Here is a 20933-nt window from a genome sequence, read left to right as displayed (position 1 = left end):
AGCTTCACTTTGGAAGCCTCTGCTGTAAACGGCTGACGGGGGGCGTCTCCGAGGTTCCCATGGTCTCCTTGCAAGGGAACAACTGCCCGGAGCAGACACAGGGGGCCTCTCCCATCCTACTCTAATCCAGAGAGGTTTCCCCTCAACAACCTTTGTTCCCCACCAAACCTTCCCCGGAAGTCCAGAGGTGCCGGGTTCCTGCTAGCCGTGAACTCCTCTGGAGCCACACCTGACTTAACGCCGCAAGGTGCTTTTGAGACAGACACGTTGTGAACTCGGCAATGGAGGCAAGCAGGTCTCGGGGGGGGGCAGGTGTTGCTGTGCCCCCAGGGAGGCTGGCATCAGGCAAACAGGGTCTCTATCTCCCTCCCAACTCCAGCATCAGCTGTTTGCCAGGCAGAGCCTCCGAAAGGTGTTTGTGCTTTCTGAAGAGCAGGACCTACCACAACCCTCCTCCTCCTCTGGGGTTGCCGTGATGCCCCCCTGCAAAAAAAAGCCCACCTGGGCCTCCCTCCCCTGTGTCCATTTGGGTCTAGTCAGGAAGAGAGGATGGAAGCAAGTCGGAGGCCAAGGGCACCAAGTATGCAGTGACTTATGGGGTTATTATGGGAGGCGTGTGTGTGATATTGAAGGCAGGATCCGCCCCCACACCACCCTCCCCAGAGCAGCCCCCTCCCCAAGAATCTGCCCTTCAGCTGAAAGGGACAATTGCAGCCTTAACAATGAATTCAGCTCCTAGGCCGAATGGAGAGAATCTGCTCAAGTCACCTTTGGAGTGGGTGTTTGGGAGCGGCTGGGGAAGGAAATTTTAAGACGGAACACCCCCCCCCAAAGAAGGATCCGGGAGGAGGACTGAGGCAGAAGCAGGAGGGGAGGGCCCACCGACCGGGGAGGGGAGATGCAGCCACATAGCCAGTGCGGGATTTTGGAAAACCCACCAGCCGGGCCCAGGAGGGGAGGTCCAGGCAGTCCTGGGACTCATGTCCCCCCCCCAACACACACGCAATCCCAGAGGGGGTCCTGGGTGCTAAATCCGGGACTGGAAGCCCCTCTCTGCAAAATGGGGGGGGGGGGATATCCCAAATCCCGGGAGGCAAAGGGCCTCGGATCTGAACTTCCCGTTTGGTCTGCCATGGAAGGCAATGGGGGGGACGGGGGAGGGGAGGTCAGGACCATCCCTGCCCTTGGATGAGGAAGGTTGGGCCGTGGGGGGGAGGGCTGTCCTGGAAGGCGGGGCAGCTCTTCCCTCCTCGTCTGGAGCCTCCAGGGCGATGTGTGGGGCAGGCCTCGGCTCCATTCAGCCTGATTGCAGCCTGTTGGGTCCACTCCCCAAAGACTTCCCCCATTAGCCTGGGTGGCCTGGAATCCGAGTCTCTGACCCCCTGCTCAGGCAGGAGACCCCCTCAACAGATGCTTGTCCACCCTTGGAGGGGGGGGAAGACCACCCTTGGGCAGGCAGTGGGGTCCTTCCAGAGGCCAACATGGGGCTGGTCCCACCTGGAGGCCTTCCCGTTTGGTCTGGCATGGAAGGCAATCAAGGGGGGGGGACAGGGGAGGTCAGGGTCAACCCTGCCCTTGGCTGAGGGAGGGTGGGCCATGGGGAGGGAGGGCTGTCCTGGAGGGGGCGGAGCTCTTCCCTTTGGCCCAAGGTCGGCTCCTGGTCTGTGTGGGGCAGGCCTTGGCTGGACAGAAGGGAAGAGCTCCGCCCCCTCCAGGATAGCCCCTCCCCCCATGGCCCACCCTCCCTCAGCCAAGGGCAGGGATGGTCCTGACTTCCCCTCTCCTTGTTCCCCCCCCATTCTCTGCCTTCCATGCCAGACCTAACAGGAAGCCCACATCTGCCGGCCTTTGGGACATCCCCCCACCCCCATTTTGCAGAGAGGGGCTTCCAGACCTGGCTTTTCCAGCCAGGACCCCCTCTGGGATTGTTTTGTGTGCTTCCCAGTGCAATTTGTGGGTCTGATGGCTCCTTTGAAAGCCCTCCATGGCCAGGATGTCTTCAGGGATCCCCTTTCCCAAACCATCTGTCCGTCCAGCCCAGATGGCCACAGAACAACTAAGGGGTCCCCTCTCCCTTTATGGGCAGCTGAAGGCCCCTGTGGGGCTCCCCCAACCCTGGGAAACTCCCCCCCATTGGTCCCACTTCAAGGGCTGCCAAAAATACGCCTTTCCCAGAGGGCCTTTGTGGAGGGGGGTGGGTGCTGAGTCCACCTTTTTAAATTATTTGCTGCCAATTTATAATTTTGTCCCGGCAGCTTTCAAAGGTCACCATAGAAACGTGTTCAAGTCGTACATAAATAGCCCAGCATCCGTGAGGACCAAGGTGTAGAGAAATGGCACAAATAAAAGATAAAACACGTTGCTTTTTTAATAGGAAACTTGGAGTAAAATTTAGAGTAACATAAATGTAGAGTAACAGGCAGATATTAAGATGTCGCTTTTATTGATTATAAAGGTCCTTTAAGCATCTCTCTCTCATCTACACAGCGAGCCACCCTGAGGCAGCGATTCTCATCCGTGGCACCTGGAAGACACGTGGACACCCGAATTCCCCACCGCCAGCGGGCCTTTTCCGGCCTGGAGGACACAGCCAGTTGAAGCCCACCAGGCCATCGGCAGCCCAGAAGCGCTTGGCAGCCCCCAACCAGCCTGAGCTGATCATGGCAACGTTATAGAAGGTTGGACATGGATGGGGAGGGGAGACCACCAAGAAACCCTGGTAGATTAGATAGGGGAGTTGGAAGGACACCCCAAATGGGCAACATCTGGTCCTCTTGCCAGATGTGGCCTTGAAGGCACCAAGAGGTGGGGCTGAGCCCAGCGGTCTCTTCTGCAGCCCCACTTCTTGTGCTTCAAGTACACACACACACACACACAAAATCGGGGAGGTGGCTAATGTGGACCTCTGCCCTGGAGGGCTGCCCTCCAGCCACCTACAGGTAGTCCCCAGCTTACAACCACAACGGAGCCCAAAATTGATGGTGCCAAGTGAGAAATTTTGCCCTGTCCGACGACTTCTTTCGCCACATTTTTTAAGCGAATCGCTGCAGTTCTTAAATTGGTCACACAGTTGCTGAGGGAACCGGTTTCCCCAGGGACCCTGCTCGTCAGAGGGGGCGTAAAAGGGGACCACGCGATTCCAGGACGGTGCAACGGTCAAAAACGTGAGTCAGTTGCCAAGGGTCTGAATATCCATCGCTTTGACCACGGTCCCAAGTGTGCAAAATGGCCACAAGTCACTTCTTTCCGTGCTGTGGTAACTTTGATGACTGAATGAACCGTTGTAAGTTGAGATGGTATATAGCAGACATGTCAAACACAAGGCCCGGGGGCCGGATCCGGCCCGCAAAGTGGTTTCATGTGGCCCCCGAAGCCATCCTGGAAAAAGTGAGGGAATGGCCCCCATTGCCTTGGCCGTGGCCCAGAGACCCTCCTCCTGCCAGAGACCCTCAGATCTGTCCCACTCCTGCCCAGGCCCCCATAGGCACCCTTCATGTGAACATTGTAGAGTTGGCCATGCCCACCCAGTAGGCCATACGCACTCTAGCCACGCCCACCCAGTAGGCCACACCCACCCTGGCCATACCCACCCAGCCCCTTGAGGGCAACCGCTATGCTGATGCGGCCCTCAATGAAATTGAGTTTGACACCCCTGGTATATAGGTTCTCCTGCTCGAGCGGGGGGGGGGAGGGGGCTGGACTAGAAGACCTCCAAGGTCCCTTCCTGTTCTGTTCTAATTCTTTTCTATTACATTCCCAAGCTGCCCCACACAGATGGACCTGGACATTTCTCACACTGAAGGGTGACCCCCTCCTGGCCCAGGTAGAAAAAAGGGTAGACCCTCTCCCCAAGGAAGGGCCCCGTCTGGAAGGCGTAGAGGTGGGCCTCAATCTCCGCATCCAGGAACTCCACCTTTTCTGCCTCGTAGTTCAGCCGCACCCGCAACCTCCTCAGTGGCCTTCGCAAGCTGAGCTTCACGTGAACCTTGGAGAAAGCGACCGTCTCCCCTGCCGAACTCTTCCCCACGGCCCAGATTCCCTCCTGGGGGCTCAGCTGGAGGCTCCCCTTCCTCCGGACGGACTCCCTGGCCACCCCTATGGCCCAGGCGGTTCTGCGCCACACCGGGACGTTGTCTGGACTCTGCACGGACACTTCCCAAAAGTGCCAGCCTGCGGTGAATCCCTCGCGGCCCAGGGCGCACAATTCCTGGTCGAACATCCCTGGCAGATCCTCGAGATCCTGGTACCGGTTGTGCCAACGCAGAATGGAGTCTGAGCACCAGAGCCGTGGGTGGGCAGTCGAGCCGTCGATCTTGACGTAGACTGAAGAGGGAGAAGAGAAGCTCTTAGGGGGGCTGGGAAGAGGGCAGGGCAAGGCAGGGCAGGGCTGGCTCCCCGAGGTGGCTTCCCCAGCTCAGGGTGAGGAAACTGGGCCGTTCTGTTGTCTCTGGAGCCCCCCGAGACGCGGGGCCTGGCGAGCTTTCCAAAAGGACCGGTTCCCTAATACGGGGGGTAAATGGGGCCACCTCTGAAGGGTGGGGGGGGCCTGGGCCATTGGTGGTGACCAGAAGGACAGGAGCAGGCGGGTCAGGGGGTCCGACCCAGGCAAGGTGCTATGCTTACTATTATTGCCCAGGACGCCAGGAGATAGCTGAGATAGTCCTCGACTTACGACAGTTCCTTCAAAGTTACATTTTTCACACGTACGGCCATTGAAGCGATCCCCACGGTCAGGTGATCAAAATTTGAACACTTGGCAACTGCCGTCCTATTTGTCACGGGATCCCTTGGGCGACCTTTGTGTCCCCTTTTGCAATGTCGGTGGGGAAGCCAGATTCATGTAACGACCGTGTTGCTAACAACGGCAGTGACTCGACCACTGTGCCAAGAAAGGTCGCAAAGCGGGGCAAAACTCACTTAACAACTGCCTCACTTGGCAATGGAAACTCTGGGGTCAGTTGTGGGGGTACATTGAGGACTCCCTGTGTTTCTGCTTCTCCTGCATTGCCACCCTTGCTGGTCCTGGGTTTGGCGCTCCTCCCAGAGCCCCGGAGCCGAGCGGTGAGGCAGCTCTGCCATCAGGGACCTTCCTGGGGCAGCCTGTAAGCTGGCCAGACCCTCCCCTTCCCAAGAGAGCCGTCTGCCATCGCCCCAGGCCCACCCACCGCGTTTGGGTGGCTGCTTTGGGGTCCGCCCCTTTACAGGCAGCACCAGGCTAGCCTGCTGACCTGTTCAGCCGCCTGGAGGGCTAAGAGTTAGGGCGAGGGATGCCCAACCTCTACCCCAGGGCACTGCAGATGGATCCCCTCCCCCTTTTCCTCCGTGTGCTGTTACCTTTAGGCGATCTTGGCCTTCCTGGAGCAGGTGCTGGGGAGGAAAGGGGGATCACTTTAAAATCAGGCCGAGTGTGTTGTGTGTCTGAAGAAGCTCCTCCCGCACTTCTCACAAAGCACAACTCAAAACGGAGCCCCTCGCTGGATTCTTCCACGCCCTGAAAGACCTGCCCAGCGCCCTCAACTGTGGCTCCTTTCTGGAACGGCCAAGGCGTGTGGTAGGGAAGGGCCAGCTCCGTGTGGCTGCTGAGGGACCCCCCTGCCCCCAGTGGCTGATTTTGGAACCCTCCAGACTCTCGGCATCCCTCGGGGTTTCCAACCCCTGGAGAAAGCCAGGCAGGGCAGGTGCCACTCCTGGCGATTTGTGGAAAACATTGTGTGGCGCCTGGCAAGGGCAGTAGGTTTGCAAGCCTTTCCCTCCCCCCCCCACTGCCCCCTTCCTCCCCAGCCCCATGAGGTTACCCGTGGCCAGAAGTTCCTCCAGGTTCTCCCTGGTCAGTGTCTTCTGCAGAGAGGCTGCGATTCGAAGGAGAAAAAGGAAAAAAAGAGAGATTAGGAACAGCCAGCCGTACGTGACGTCCGCGCAGAAGCCACCATGTTCTTTGGAGCAGCCAGTCCCTGCCAGGTGTCCAGTGACACCCCCCCCCAAGTATCATGGGTCAGGGGGAGGTGACAGATGGGATGGAGGAGGCTCCTCCTGAGAGGGCTCCATACCCACCCCTGGCCCCGGCCCCACCTCAAAGGAACCCCCCGCACCTTTGTAACTGTCCAGCATCTTCCTTACGGAAGCGTTTCTCTCCAGGACGGTTCTGAGTCTGCCTTGCAACCTGGGGGAGACTCTCTCTACGTGCCCCAACACGTAACTCCGGCACCTGCAACACAAGGAGGGCGGCCTCACACAGCTACCCGGCTTTCGGGGGTGGTGGTGGAGGGTTAGGATTAGCCGGTTCCATGGTGTATGTGTAACAAGCCAGCTGATTCCAGCATCTTGCCACGTGAATACAGGACTCGGGTTTGCAAACGCAAGTTTAGGGTATGGTAGAAATCCTGGCTTGTTTGTCATGTAAGCACATATGTTGCTTTGATCGCAGCCGACTGTGCACTGAACCAGGGTAGAGTTCAGTAAAGAAGTGAGGAAAGACACAAACTCAACACAGACGTCAAATGTGATTCCGATCCTACTACACCAAGGATTAAGGTGTCCCATGCAAGGAATGTAAGATCCATGAATCAAGGCAAGCTGGATGTGGTCAAACAAGAGATGACAAGACTGAACATCGACATCTTAGGAATCAGCGAACTAAAATGGACAGGAATGGGTGAATTTAATTCAGATGACCATCAGGTATACTACTGTGGGCAAGAATCCCTCAGTAGAAATGGAGTAGCCTTCATAGTCAATAAAAGAGTAGGAAAAGCAATACTGGGATACAATCCCCAAAATGACAGAATGATCTCATTCAATATCACAGTAGTCCAAGTCTATGCCCCAACCACCGGTGCTGAAGAGGATGAAATTGACCAGTTCTATGAAGCCCTACAGCACCTTATAGAACTAACACCCAAAAATGATGTCCTTATCATCATGGGGGATTGGAATGCTAAAGTAGGAAGCCAAAAGATAACTGGAATAACAGGCAAGTTTGGCCTTGGAGTACAAAATGAAGCAGGGCACAGGCTGATAGAATTTGGTCTGAGAATACGATGGTCATAGCAAACACTCTTTTCCAACAACCCAAGAGACGGCTGTACACATGGACATCACCAGACGGTCAACACAGAAATCAGATTGACTATGTGCTCTGCAGCCAAAGATGGAGAAGCTCTATACAGTCAGTAAAAACAAGACCAGGAGCTGATTGTGGCTCAGACCATGAGCTTCTTGTTGCAAAGTTTAGGCTTAAATTAAAGAAAGTAGGGAAAAGCACTAGGCCACTCAGGTATGAATTAAATCATATCCCTGTTCAATATACAGTAGAGGTGACAAATAGATTTAAGGAATTAGATCTGATAGACAGAGTGCCTGAAGAACTATGGGCAGAGGTTCGCAACATTGTACAAGAGGTAGCAACTAAAACCATCCCAAAGAAAAAGAAATGCAAGAAAGCAAAATGGCTCTCCGAGGAAGCTTTGCAAATAGCTGAGGAAAGGAGGGAAGTGAAAGGCAAGGGAGAAAAAGAAAGATATGCCCAATTAAATGCAGAATTCCAGAGAATAGCTAGAAGAGATAAGAATGCCTTCTTAAATGAACAATGCAAAGAAATAGAAGAAAACAATAGAATAGGGAGGACCAGAGATCTTTTCAAGAAAATTGGAGAGATGAAGGGAACGTTTCATGCAAAAATGGGCATGATAAAGGACCAAAATGGCAGGGACCTAACAGAGGCAGAAGAGATTAAGAAGAGGTGGCAAAATTACACAGAAGAACTATACAAGAATGAGCTTAACGTCCCTGATAATCACAATGAGGTGGTCACTGACCTCGAGCCAGACATCCTAGAATGTGGAGTGAAGTGGGCCTTAGAAAAGCTGAGCAACAACAAAGCTAGTGGAGGTGACAGTATTTCAGCTGAGCTATTCAAAATCTTAAAAGACGATGCAGTAAAAGTGCTACACTCAATTTGCCAGCAAATTTGGAAAACTCAACAGTGGCCACAGGATTGGAAAAGATCAGTTTACATTCCAATTCCAAAGAAAGGCAGTGCCAAACAATGTTCAAACTATCGCACCATTGCACTCATTTCTCATGCTAGTAAAGTTATGCTTAAAATCCTACAAGCTAGACTTCAGCAGTATGTGGATCGAGAACTACCAGAAGTACAGGCAGGATTTCGAAGAGGCAGAGGAACTAGAGATCAAATTGCCAACATACGCTGGATCATGGAGAAAGCTAGAGAGTTCCAGAAAAACATCTACTTCTGCTTCATTGACTATGCTAAAGCCTTTGATTGTGTGGATCATAACAAACTGTAGCAAGTTCTTAAAGAGATGGGTGTACCAGACCATCTTATTTGTCTCTTAAGAAACCTATATGTGGGCCAAGAAGCAACAGTGAGAACTAGACACGGAACCACTGATTGGTTCAAAATTGGGAAAGGAGTCCGGCAAGGCTGTATACTGTCGCCCTGCCTGTTTAACTTATATGCAGAGCACATCATGAGAAAGGCAGGGCTAGATGAATCAAAAGTTGGAATTAAGATTGCCGGAAGAAACATCAACAACCTAAGACATGCAGATGATACCACTCTAATGGCAGAAAGTGAAGAGGAACTAAAGAGCCTCTTGTTGAGGGTGAAGGAGGAGAGTGCAAAACTTGGGTTGAAAGTAAACATTAAGAAAACCAAGATCATGGCATCCGGCCCTCAATTCCTGGCAAATAGATGGGGAAGAAATGGAGGTAGTGACAGATTTTATTTTCCTGGGCTCCAAGATCACTGCAGATGGGGACTGTAGCCAAGAAATTAAAAGACGCTTGCTCCTGGGGAGGAAAGCCATGGCAAATCTAGACAGCACACTAAAAAGCAGAGACATCACCCTGCCAACAAAAGTGTGTATAGTCGAGGCTATGGTCTTCCCAGTTGCAATGTATGGCAGTGAAAGCTGGACCATAAGAAAGGCTGAGCGCCAAAGAATTGAGGCCTTTGAACTATGGTGCTGGAGAAGACTCCTGCGAGTCCCTTGGACTGCAATGCGATCAAACCGGTCAGTCCCAGAGGAGATCAACCCTGACTGCTCTTTAGAAAGTCAGTTCCTGAAGCTAAAACTCAAATACTTTGGCCACCTAATGAGAAGGAAGGACTCACTGGAGAAGAGCCTCATGCTGGGAAAGGTTGAGGGCAATAGAAGAAGGGGACGACAGAGAATGAGGTGGCTGGATGGAGTCCCTGAAGCAGGAGGCATGAGCTTAAATGGACTCCAGAAGATGGTAGAGGACAGGAAGGCATGGAGGAACGTTGTCCATGGGGTCGTGATGGGTCGGACATGCCTTCGCAGCTAACAACTACATGCAAGGAAAGCCGGTTTCCTGCAGCAACTGAGCTTACACCGCTTCCCTCAGCCCCAACCGGATACTCTGCCCAGGGACCGGCCGGAAGGGCTGCAGAGAAAGTTGAGGTCCAAGAAGTGAAGAGAATGTTTGCAGCTGAGGCTGTTTTCGTGCAGACGTTTCATTACCCAACTGAGTAACGTCACCAGTGCTACAGGGGAGTGGGGTTTGCCCTCATTTAATGCAGTGTTCCCCAACCTTTCTGGGTTGGTGGGCCAGAGGAGGGAGTGGGGAAAGAGAGGAGGGGGGGTTCTGGAAGGGGCAGGCAGGTGTTTGTGTGAGGCCCACAAGGGCAGGAGTGGGGAAGGGCTCCTGGCGCCTTACCTGTCCACGGTGTCCTGGATGTCCTGAAAGAAGAAAGCAGAGAAATGGGTCCCGGCCCTCGTGAAGGTGGCCAGTGTCTCCACGGGGGAACCTCTGTTTCCCGCCCCCTTGAGGCCAGCAAGAGCCCCCCCCTACCTGCAGGAATTCCCAGTCCGGCTGGCGGCACTTCCTCTCCATCTGGGCAATCAGCTGCTGCAGGCGGGAGGCCTCCCCGGAGAGCTGAGCCAGAGGGCCCACCCACTCGGCCTCCATCTTCTCCTCCTGCTCGGCCAGCCAGGCGACCCAGACCGGCTGCCTCTCCTGGAGCAGCTCCACCAGGGATCCCAGCGCCAGGCCGACCTTCTGCTTCTCGGTGGCTAATTGCTCCTGGAGGGGGGCAGAAGAGGGGGGGCTCAGAGGGAGGGAGGGGGAGAGTTCCCAGCTGCAGAACCAGCATCCCTGGAGCTGCCTCCCGTGCCCCCTCCCCCCCGAGAGACCCACCTGGCACTCCTGCCGGCTCTGCTTTTCTACCCACCACTGCTCCAGCAGCTGCTGCTCCTCCTTCTTCAGGGGCTCCAGGAGGGCATCCAGCAGGACCTGCGCGGGCAGCAGACGGTGCCACTCCTGAGTCCAGGATGGCAGCGCTCCCACCCAGGGAGGCTGCAAGGGGCCAGTGGGGGCCCCCATGCTGCACTCCAGGGGAGGCCCTGGGCACCAGAGCTCCCAGCAGAGAATCCGGCCAGGGAGAGGCCCGGGGCAGGCAAAGGCTCACGAGGAGGGAAGCAGCCGAGAGTCTTCCTGCCTCCGGTCTCCTCTGGCTGCCGAAAAATAGCCCGGCTCTCCTCTGCCGTTTTTCAGGGTTAGGGGCTGCTCATCCCCCCCTTTGGGCTAGCCTGCCTCCAGTGCCCGCCCCCTACCTTGTACTCCCGGGCAGCCTCCGGCAGAGAGAGGAGGGGGTGGCCCTGGTGCCCCCCCAGGCAGCCGGCGCAGAGGAGGAGCTTCTCGCTGGAGCAGAAGGTCTGCAGGGGCAGCTGGTGTTTCCGGCAGAGCTGGGGGTCGCTGCTCCCCTCCTGGGCTCCCCCCGACAGCCGAAGCCCCTTCACCAGGCCCACGATGTTGGCCAGGGCCCGGTTGGGGCTGGCGCTGCCGGGCTCCACCCTGGCTCTGCACTGGGGGCAGGAAGCTTCAGCGCCCAGCTGGGCCAGGCAGGGGTGGCAGAAGTTGTGCCCGCAGGCCAGGCCCATCGGCTGCTGGAAGAAGTCCAGGCAGAGCGGGCAGGTGGCTTCTTGGCCCAGCTGCCCCAAGGCCGAATCCTCCTCCCCTGAGGCCGCCATGGGGCTCTTCGGCTCCGCTTCCCCCTCGCTGGGCCTGGAAGGAGAAGCTGATCTGTTGGCTCCTTCGGGGGAGGGTGTGTGCAGCCCGGAGCACTTGGGGGGCAGCATTTCTCAGCCCCCCCCCGCCTGCAAGGAGCATGCTCCGAGCCCCTCCTCCAATTCAGGCCCAGAGGCATTACCACCCCTCCCCCCTTCAGTGGGAGTCGGGGCGTCGTGTCTTGGGGGGGCAGGAGAAAGCTGAGCTCACCTTCCCTGCGAAGCTGCTTCGGCCTTCCAGAAGGGACTCCGGTCGATGGGGCAAAGGGCGGGGAGGAGAGGAGGGGAGCCCGAACCGGGAGCGCTGCTTTCCACCCCGCCGAAAGGCCGCCTCGCCCGGAGCGGAGGAGGGGCGCCGCTCTTGGGCCTGGGGAGGGCAGCGGAGAGGAGCCCGGGAAGGCCCCCACCTGGTGCTCCCCCCGCCGCGCTTCCGCCGCCGCCTCCTCCTCCGCAGAGCAGCCGCCTGGAAGGCTAAGCGCGGGCTCGGCGGCGCCTGCGCAGAAGCAACAAGGGAGACGCCCGAGCTTTCGGTTTCGTTTCCCAGCTGGGAGGCGGGGCGGGAGGAGGCCGCTCGGGGAGATTTCCCCCGCGTGGAGCGCTGAGCCGCCCCTCCCTCCCCCGGCTGCTCCCCTCCAGGGGGCTCTCGCGGGCCTTTCCACGGCGCGGGGGGGTGGGGGGTGGCGAGAACCGGCCACGCTCCCTTGCCCGCCCACCCGCGCTTGAGGATGTCCCTCCCGTCCTCCCGGGATAAGACCCTCGTGGGTAGCGCTGCCCGGGATTCGCTTGGTGACCCCCGACGCTCCTACAGGGCGGTGGAGATGGCGGCCGGCCCGAACTCCTGACGGAGGGGATGGCGCTCCACGGGGCGCTTCTTCCTGGTGGCGGGGGGGGTTTCCCTTCAGGGCAAGGGGTGCGGAGGGGGAGCCTCCCTGGCAGCAGTGAGGTGGGGGTGGGGAAGGGGGCGCACTTCCCGGGGGCCTTGACCCGGCCAACCCGGGAGCCGCTCAGGGGGGGCTTTGGCGAAGACCCCGCAGCGCCCCTTCGTTGGACTTCACCCCGGAGGGCTGCCCGGGACCCCTCCCCCCCCCTCCGCCTGGCCAGCCGGGCGTCTACACCCCTTCCCCGCGTGGTGGGAGAAGAGGGATCCGGGGAAGGGATCGACCGGGATCCCCTAGCCTTGGGCAGGGCGTAGAAGAGGCACGGCCGGGCCCAACGTCGGGGGGGGGGGTTCAGCGGCTCCTGGCCCCGCAGCGCCCGGGGAGGCCAAGGGGGGGGAGCCGGGGGGGTTTTCAGCACCTGGACAACACCTGGACAGCGGCCGCCGCCCGTCTTCTTGAGCAGAAGAAACTGCTCAAGTTGCTTATAGGTCTTGGGGGGGGGGGCACGCGAGCCCCTCCTGGTGTTTCAGGACCGCGCCGGTTCCACCCGCTGGGGGAGGCTCCGGAGCAGGGCCGCGTTCGGGGTGGACTGCTTCTGCCAGTGGAGGCTCCGCACCAAGAGTGTGTGTGTGTGGGGGGGGGGCTTAGAGGCTCCGGGCGGCTGTTGCTGGGGCAGCTTGGAGTAAGAACTCCGGGGGTGTCGGGCGGGGCACGTGGCTGTCCCGCCTCGTTGGGCTCAGGATGATGGGACGCCTTGCACAGGGCCAGCAGGTGGCGCCATCCCGGGCGGGACGGGGCTCTCCTTCGGCCGCAGCCCCGACAAAGCGACATCCCTCCGACGGGGCTCCTCCGGGCCGGCTGAGGTTGCCGCGGGGGAGACCCTCCCTCCCGCCGCCGCCCCCCCCCCCGCCGCGCTGCCTGCCCTCCCCCTCCCCGACTCGCTGTGGGCGGGCGGGACGAGCAGCCCGAGAGCTCCAAGCGCAGCCCCTCGACGGTCCCTCCTTGTCCCGGGCGGCGTCCCCGGAGAAGGGCGGGAGGGGGCCGCCACCCCCACGGGTCCCCCACCTCCCCCCCCCCCGTGAGGGCTCCAGGCTTGGTTGGCCGCCCCGGAGCCGCCTCTGCACGCAGCCCGAGGAGCCTCCGAGCACTGGACCCCCCCGGCTCCAATTTTGCCCCTCTTCATTTCTGAAACGTCGGAAGGAAAATTCCGACGGGAGGGAAGATTTGCAGCTGAGGGTTGAACTGCGGTGAGCTGATGAGGTTGCCTAGTTTGGCAATAAAACGTCTGCAAAAATAAAAAAAATCCAATCCAACTCAGGGAGTCCCAAGGACCCCCAACCCCCCCCCCCCCGCGAGAGGCTGTACAGCCCCCCCCCCTTATTTGTAATCCCTGAGCGAAAAGTCAGGAGAAATTTCACATCTTTGCAGCCGAAGAATCTCCTATGACTTTTAATAATTATTTCAAGGTGAACTGGTGCATTTCCCCCCCCACACACACACACACACTGCTAGTTTGGTTTATCAGTGAAGGCACCGGCTAGAAACTGGGAGACGGTGAGTTCTAGTCCCGCCTTAGGCATGAAAGCCAGCTGGGTGACTTTGGGCCAATCACCAGGAGACGGAGAGTTCTAGTCTTAGGCATGAAAGCTGATTCTGCAGCTTTGGGAAACCCCCCCCCCTCTCTCTCAGCCCAACCAACCTCACAGGGTTGTTGTGGGAAAACAAGAGGGCAATGGAGTGTTGGGTATGTTCATCGCCTTGAGTTATCTCAGGGGCCGCCCCAAAGAAGAGGGAGCCAAGCTGTTCTCCAAAGCGCCTGAAGGCAGGAGAAGAAGCAACGGATGGAAACTAGTCAAGGAGAGAAGCAACCTAGAACTAAGGAGAAAGTTCCTGACAGTGAGAACAATTAACCAGTGGAACCACCTGCCTCCAGAAGTGGTGAATGCTCCAACACTGGAAGTTTTTAAGAAGAGACTGGACAGCCATTTGTCTGAAATGGTATAGGGTTTCCTGCCTGAGCAGGGGGTTGGACTAGATGACCTCCAAGGTCCCTTCCATCATCATCGTCATCATCATCATCATCATTATTATATTATTATTATTATTATTATTATTATTATTATTATTATTATTATTATTATTATTATTATTATTATTATTATTATTTGTAATAAGAAAGGCAGGATAAAAATTAGCAAATCGATTTGTGTTGGTACCACTTTCAACCCAAAAGGGGACCGAGAGCGGGAGGAGAGCAGACGGTGCCCCCAGCTTCCCAGGTGCCAGGCAAGCGCTGCTGGTCCGTCCTTCTCCTCACCTTCGGGGCTGCCTCCCCACTTCACCCCCACCCCAAAGCCTCTCTGCAGGGTGGGGGCTGTGGGGAGCACTAATTCCCAGGGGAGGGCCTCTTTCCCCAGGGGGGCTCTGGGCCTCCAGACGGGCCTCCCCCATATTGGGGCCACCATCCCTTCCGGCCTTCAGCCTTTGGGGTCAAGGGGGCTCTTTGTGCGAATTAGATGCCTTTTACGCTGCTGACTTTTTAACTTTTAAACCATTTCGTTGCCGCAAAGTGTCCGGAGTCCTTGGCCGCCTCGAGGGATTTTTCTGCTGGACAAGAGAGGCAGGCTGGCCAGCCGGAGTCCTGCGGCCACTCAGGGCCGTTTGCAGGATCTGGATGACCCCTCCCCCACAGAGGCCACAGCCAGGGGGTGGGGGGCCGCGAGGGCCTCCTCCAGGCGGGACCTGCCCTGTGCTGGCATCTGGAAGCACCTTCCCCCCCCCTCCCGCCTGCCCAAGGCTGGTCTTCCCCCCCCAACCCAGCCCCCCCCCCCCCGTGGGGTGCCAGAGGTTTCCTGGGGGGCGGGAGAGAAATGGCTGAGAAACCGGAACTTCTGGGAAAGGAATGGGAGGGAGGGAGGGAGGCCTCAGCTGGGCTGGGTGTTCCCGCTGGAAGCAGGAAGGGAAGTTTATTTCTGCAGAAATGGAAGAACGTTCAACCCTTGGGACGGAGGTGAAACTCGAGGGCCCAGAGCAGAAGATGCCTCAGGTATTTAGACAAAAAGCTGCTCCTGGTGGCTTACGGCTCCTTCCCCAAGATCAGCGTCCAGACGTGCTCAGAGAGAGGCCTTTGTCCTTCTGGCTGCAAGGTTGCATTTGGTGTCGTGGAGGGAAACTTTCTTATCCTTCTGGGGAGTTTCCCGCTGCACATCTGCGCTTGGTCGGTTTGGCAAGGCAGCCACCAAAACAGAAAAAGCCCTTGTGGGTAATTCGACCAGCTCTCACTTTTTTGGGGTTGGGGGGGCATGTTTCCACGTAGTTTCGATCGCTTCCTGGCTGACTGGGAACGTGGATCCCTTTCCTAGAGAAATGAAGGACTTTGTTCTGGGCTGAACTTTATCAACTGTTCGAAAGGGTGACTTTGATTGTCTAAAGTTTGCCCCTCCCCTGACAGAGCCAGGCTCCGCCCTCCCTACGTCCCTGGGTGTGTGAGTAGCACCTGTGTGTAGATTTTGCGTAGTAACCGTGCCAGGAGGCCTGAAACACAATTCCTCTCCTCTCCTGCGGAACCACCCCCCCCCAAGGTATTCCCAGGCCCTGAAGGACCCCGGCTGGGTGAGTGAGTGGGTGGGTGGGCACAGCAGAGGCTCCTGACTTCCCTCCAGCCCGTGCCAGGAATTCCTGCCCCCACTCCTCTTCCTCCCCACACTTCCTACGGAGAGAGGGCCCCCATCGGGCATTTGGGGCCCCCACAAATGTCCCCAAGGGGATCGCCGGGGAGAAACATGGCCAGCCTGCTTCCCGTTCAGCCAGATGGACAACTGACCAGAGGCCTCTCTCCCTCCTGCGGCCCCCGGGGGACTCACTTTCTCGAGAAACCGGGGTGGGCACAACCTGGGCAGGTCCAAAGGGGCTTGGGCAGATGCAGGAGGCCCCTGGGCTTGAAGGCAGAGGCCCCGTAGAGGAGGAGGAGGAGACCCCTCTTGTCTCCTCGTGCTGCTGGGGGACCCTCCACGAGGTGCTGCAGGACCTGCCTGGACCCCCATCCAGGCACGATTCTGGCAGCTTCCAGGGAAGTCTTGGTGGGGGCCCCAGGAAGTCAGGCGCTCTCTTCACAGGCCTGCCCGTGTCGCTCCACAGGAACAGGAAACCCAAACGGCACACCTTGGCAGGCTGGGCGGGGCAGCCCTGGGCAAACTGACGGGGGGGGGAGAGCAAAACCTGCTTCCTGCTTTAGGCATGCCCAGGGCCCCCCCCCAATCCACCCAAACAGGAAGCAGAAGCAGTTGGTCGGCCAGCCATGATCTCCAGAGGACCCCAGCAGCCGGGTGGGTGGGTGGGTGGGGGCTGCAGAGCCACTGCGGGCCTCTTACGAGATTGGTCCCCAGCACCCCACACCCAGCAACTGGGGCCCCCTGGTTGCCAGATGCTCGGCATCCTTGCTTCCTTCAGGACTGGCAACGAGGGGGCGCCCCAAGCCAGGTCTGCGCCCCAGCCGGTCATTGGGAGGTGCCCCACCGCCAGCCCCAAAGTCCGCTGGGCTTGTCGACTGAGAGCAGGTGCAGGGAGAATCCTGCAGGGCCGGTTGGCACAATCTCGGGGCTGAAGGACCAGCGCCAGGGCAAATGGCGGGAGGGGTGCTGCCGAGGGAGCTCACCTTAAGCAGCTGGCTTAAGAGGCAGCCGAGTTCCCCTGAGGGGGCTGGGCTGGGTGGGAAGCCCCCCCACTTGGGCTAGCCGAGGCCCCGTCAAGGCTGCGCAGCTGGTCTTGCTGGAGCAGAGAGGGGGAGAGGAGGAGGAGGGAAGGGGGGGCAGAGGTCCCTGGTTCAGGGTTCCTGGGCGAGACCTGGTATCTCCACGCTTCCTGTCCTCGGCTGAGGATCCCTTTCCTGAAGCTGCTCTGCCCTGAAGGGAACCACGTCAGGGACCCCTTCCAGCCTGGGGTCTCCCGCCTGCAGTTGCCGCTTCTGGGAATGCATGCAGCCCTTCCCTCTGAATCCGCGCTCTGTGGCGGCCTCAGGCTGGCCCTGGTGGATCTGCCCCAGGGCGTCTCTTTCTCCAGAGGCCTCCGAGGCTCCCAGGAGACAAAGTCCGCCCACCTTCCGGTGGCTCTTGCAAGACCCCCCTCAACCCTCTCCTGGGGGATTGGATCTCTGCCTCTTAGCCAGGAGCCTGGCCTTGTCTCAGCTCAAGGCCATTGCTGCGCTTTGGCCCCTTCCCCTGGTCAGCCCCCATCCCCTCACTGGCCAGGACCCCCATCCATCAGATGAGGACACGAGTCTGTCCGGCCAGGGGAGATGGGGGTCCTGGCCAGTGAGGGGATGTCTGTCCGGCAGATGGGACCAAATCATGGCAGGGTGATGGGGTCCCTTGATTCCTCTGTGGGGGCGATGCTGGGGGGGGGCCCTGGGGAGGGGAAAGCAGGGCCTGGTGGGATAGGGGGTGCAGCTCTCTTAGCTGGAGGCATTGCGGACGGTGGCTGCCTGTTGGCACATAGAGGTGAGAGCCAGGTGGGCACTCCCAGCAGGAACTCTGCAGTGGGCCTGCAGCCCACCTACAACTGGGCCAGACTCGGCACTTCACCTCCCCGTACAGGAAGGTCAGTTCGCCCTGTGTGGCCTCACTGCGTCCCTCCCTTGGGCTGGAGGAGGGAAAGGAGGAGAGAAGGAGGCCGCCACCACGTTATTGCCAAAGTGGCAAAACACCCCCTCGGCCAGCTTTACAAGGTGCTCCTTACTGGGAAGAGAGCCGAGGCTGCTGGGCAGGCTGGTTTCTCCCATCCTCGGTATGCAGCGGGACGCGGGGCCTCCTTCGTAAAGTGCAGGAGGCGGAACGGACTCAAACCACCCTTTGTTCTCTGGCAGGGCTGATGTCTCCTCCTCTCTTGCAGGCTCTCCCGCGGCCCCTGCTGCTGTCCGTATGACTGCCATGCCACTCTACCGGAAGCGGTGCCTGTGCCGCTCAGCCCAGTTATTGGCGGGGCTGCTCTTCAGCCTGGCCACCCTCTTGGTGCTCAGCTTCCTGACTGGCAGCCACCATGAGGAGCTGCTCTCACGCTCGCCGTTCTTCCGGATGGGCGGCGGTGTGGGACAGCAACACATAGACAACCTGCTTCTGCCACCACCCAATGCTTTCCTGCTGTCCCCGTTGCCCTGTACCCAGACTGACCCCTGGCTACTGGTCCTAGTGGCTAGCGCAACTGGGCATGCAGCCCGGCGGGCGGTGCTGCGACAAAGCTGGGGGAGTACGAGGGTAGCGGCAGGGCGCAGTGTGCGCACCGTCTTCACATTGGGCCTGCCCAGGGATGGAGCACAGCAGGCAGCACTGGAGCAGGAGGCAGCCAAGCACAGCGATGTGTTGCAGGCACGCTTTGCTGACACCTACGCAAACCTAACGTTGAAGACGCTGGCGATGCTGGGCTGGGCCATCGCACATTGCCCTGCTGCCCACTTCTTGGTCAAGGCTGATGATGACATCCTCCTCAACCTGCCTGCCCTGGCACAACGCCTGGAGCAGCTTTCCGATCTGCCTGCTGCCTACCTGGGCCAGGTCTACTCACACATAGCACCCATCCGCGACCCACACAGCCGGCACTATGTGCCCACCTCACTTTACCCGGAACCCACTTTCCCACCCTACTGCAGTGGCACCGCCTATGTGCTCTCTGCCCCAGCTGCTGTCGCTGTCCTGAGTGCTGCCCGCCAGCTGCCGCTGCTGCCCGTGGAGGACATTTTTGTGGCTCTGTGTGCCCGCCATGCTGGTATTGCCCCACACCACGTGGACCATTTTTCTGGGGCTTCTCATTACCCGCTCGATGCCTGCTGCTACCGGGAGGTGCTCTTCAGCGTGCACGAAGTGGTGCCTGCGGAAATGCTGGCCATGTGGGAGGCATCTGAGCACCCGTGTACTGCCTGGCAGCGCTTCCTTGGCCTGGCCCGCTGCAAGGTACTGGCCTGGCTAGCCACGGAGCATAACCCGTGACTGCCCACCTTCCCATCCACATCTTTGGACAAGCGAAGAGACCGACTGACTCACAGAAGCACTGCCGGGAACTCCGCCTGGGACTCTGCAGCCACCTGCCTGGCAGCTGAGCTTCCCTCTTGGGACTGTGGGTCGAGGCTCTGCCAGCTCTGGAAGTGCCAGGCTGCCCTCATTGACTGTCTTGCCAATGTGGGCCTTACGCTGAAAAGCTGAAGGACAAAGGGGCCCGCCTGGACAGCTTGCCTGCCTGGGTTGTGTTTTTTAGGGTCATTCCTCCCTGATTTGGGTGCCATCCTCTCTTTGGCAACGGGAGGCCAAAGCGGACTTTTCCCGGCATCAGCAGCAAGGGAGAGGTTGCCCCACAGAATGCGTGTGGGGTCTGAGCGGCCAGATGGGACACAAATGGGTGGGCATGGCTGGGTCGGCGCAGAACCATTCACACTGGCTAACTGGACATGGGGACAACTCGGGGAGAATGCCGGGCGCTTGCACACATATGCACACACACATATGCCATTCCGAGTTTGGGGACCTTTTTCCCCATCTGTGCCGGGAAGCTGCCAATCGCGCCCAGGCTGGGGGAGAACGATTTCTCCTTTGGGGTGCTGCGTGCAGAAACTCACATGCACGCACCATGCTGAACTTGGGACCTTTTCTAAACTGTTCTCCTTCCCCGTCTTACTTATCAACCTGGAGGATCCCCTCTGGAGTGCAGATTTTCAGTTCTGCGAATGGAGACACTGTCAGGAAGTTTCTCCTTAGTTCCGGGTTGCTTCTCTACTTGATTAGTTTCCATCCGTTGCTTCTTGTCCTGCCTTCTGGTGCTTTGGAGAATAGCTTGACTCCCTCTTCTTTGGGGTAGCCCCTGAGATACTGGTAGACTGCTTTCATATCCCCCCCTTGTCTTTCTCTTCATTAAATTAGACATACCCAATTCCAGCAACCGTTCCTTATATATTTTAGCCTCCAGTCCCCCTAATCATCTTTGTTTCTCTTCTCTGTACTCTTTCTAGAGTTTCAACATCGTTCTTACATCATGGTGACAAAACCCAGATGCAGTATACCAAGGCATTGTAAAGTGCTATTAACACTTCACGTGATCTTGATTCTATCCCTCTGTTAATGCAGCCTAGCACTGTGTTGGCTTTTTTGGCAGCTGCAGCACACGGCTGGCTCATATTTAAGTGATTGTCTACTAGGAGTCTGAGATCCCTCTCACAGTTACTACTATTGAGCAAGGTACCCCCTATACTATACCTGTGCATTTGATTTTTCTTGCCTAAGTGTAGAACCTTACTTTTTTCACCATTGAATTTCATTTTGTTAGATAGTGCCCAGTGTTCGAGTCTATCCAGATCCTCCTGTATTTTAAGCCTATTCCTGCCAGCTTGGCATCGTCTGCAAATTTGATGAGTTCCCCATCTATCCCCTCATCCAAGTCGTTGATGAAGATGTTGAAGAGCACTGGGCCCAGAACAGAGCCCTGGGGCACCCCACTACACACTTCCCTTCATGTAGATGCAGTTCCATTGAGGACCCCACGCTGAGTACGGCCTGTCAGCCAGCTACGAATCCATCTGGTGGTGATGCTATCTAACCCACATTTTTCTATCTTATCAAGTAGTAGGTTGTGATCTACTTTATCAAATGCCTTACTGAAATCCAAGTAGATTATAACTACAGCATTCCTCTGGTCCACTAATTTTGTCACTCGGTCAAAGAATGCAATAAGATTTGTCTGGCATGATCTGTTTTTGACAACCCCATGTTGGCTTTTATTAATGACTTTGTTTGCCTCTAGGTGTTCACTGATTCGTTATTTGATTATCTTTTCCAGTTGCCCAGATCCACCTGTGCATGGGAGGAGGGGGGCCTCAGGCCCTTGGGGAAGGGAGGCCATCTAGGGCAGAAAACCCCCTGCAGTGTCCAATGCCCAGGAATAATTTTGGGGGTGCTACTTTGGCCCCCTCACCCTGATGCTTTATGCCCCCAGGAGCCCCCATTCTTTGCCCACTGCCAAAGAGTGG

At 57.9% G+C, this 20933-nt stretch overlaps 2 protein-coding genes across 4 annotated transcripts; one reads left to right on the top strand and one right to left on the bottom strand.

Moving 5' to 3' along the window:
• Positions 1 to 2345: 2345 nt before the first annotated feature.
• On the bottom strand, positions 2346 to 11679 carry LOC308663389 (E3 ubiquitin-protein ligase TRIM7-like). The gene is made up of 9 exons (XM_081319764.1): positions 11263 to 11679; positions 10599 to 11049; positions 10183 to 10278; positions 9838 to 10068; positions 9703 to 9725; positions 6090 to 6205; positions 5796 to 5849; positions 5335 to 5367; positions 2346 to 4323 (listed from the first exon to the last, which is right to left on the bottom strand). The coding sequence occupies exons 2-9, from the start codon at positions 11013 to 11015 to the stop codon at positions 3749 to 3751; spliced, it is 1545 nt and encodes a 514-aa protein (XP_081175890.1). The 5' UTR covers positions 11016 to 11049; positions 11263 to 11679; the 3' UTR covers positions 2346 to 3748.
• A 3230-nt stretch (positions 11680 to 14909) lies between these two features.
• Positions 14910 to 20311, top strand: LOC308663393 (beta-1,3-galactosyltransferase 4-like). Of its 3 annotated transcripts, none has more exons than XM_081319768.1 (2): positions 14910 to 14975; positions 17816 to 20311. In XM_081319768.1, the coding sequence occupies exon 2, from the start codon at positions 17845 to 17847 to the stop codon at positions 18904 to 18906; it is 1062 nt and encodes a 353-aa protein (XP_081175894.1). In that variant the 5' UTR covers positions 14910 to 14975; positions 17816 to 17844; the 3' UTR covers positions 18907 to 20311. The 3 variants fall into 3 exon arrangements, with proteins under 3 accessions (XP_081175894.1, XP_081175895.1, XP_081175896.1); XM_081319769.1 differs by lacking the exon at positions 14910 to 14975 and adding an exon at positions 15412 to 15541; XM_081319770.1 differs by lacking the exon at positions 14910 to 14975 and adding an exon at positions 17402 to 17524.
• Positions 20312 to 20933: the final 622 nt, after the last annotated feature.

The sequence above is a fragment of the Vipera berus genome (genome assembly GCF_964194415.1).
Source record: "Vipera berus genome assembly, chromosome: 2".
NCBI lineage: Eukaryota > Metazoa > Chordata > Lepidosauria > Squamata > Viperidae > Vipera > Vipera berus.
This window is presented reverse-complemented; position numbering and strand designations above follow the sequence as displayed.

Excerpts from the sequence above, each read along its gene's own strand:
- LOC308663389 (XM_081319764.1), bottom strand. The coding sequence starts at position 11,015 with ATGGCGGCCTCAGGGGAGGAGGATTCGGCCTTGGGGCAGCTGGGCCAA. Across the intron at positions 5,850-6,089 it reads GATGCTGGACAGTTACAAAG|CCTCTCTGCAGAAGACACTG; the intron begins GTGCGGGGGGTT and ends TTCGAATCGCAG. Across the intron at positions 4,324-5,334 it reads AAGGCCAAGATCGCCTAAAG|TCTACGTCAAGATCGACGGC; the intron begins GTAACAGCACAC and ends CTCCCTCTTCAG.
- LOC308663393 (XM_081319768.1), top strand. The coding sequence starts at position 17,845 with ATGACTGCCATGCCACTCTACCGGAAGCGGTGCCTGTGCCGCTCAGCC.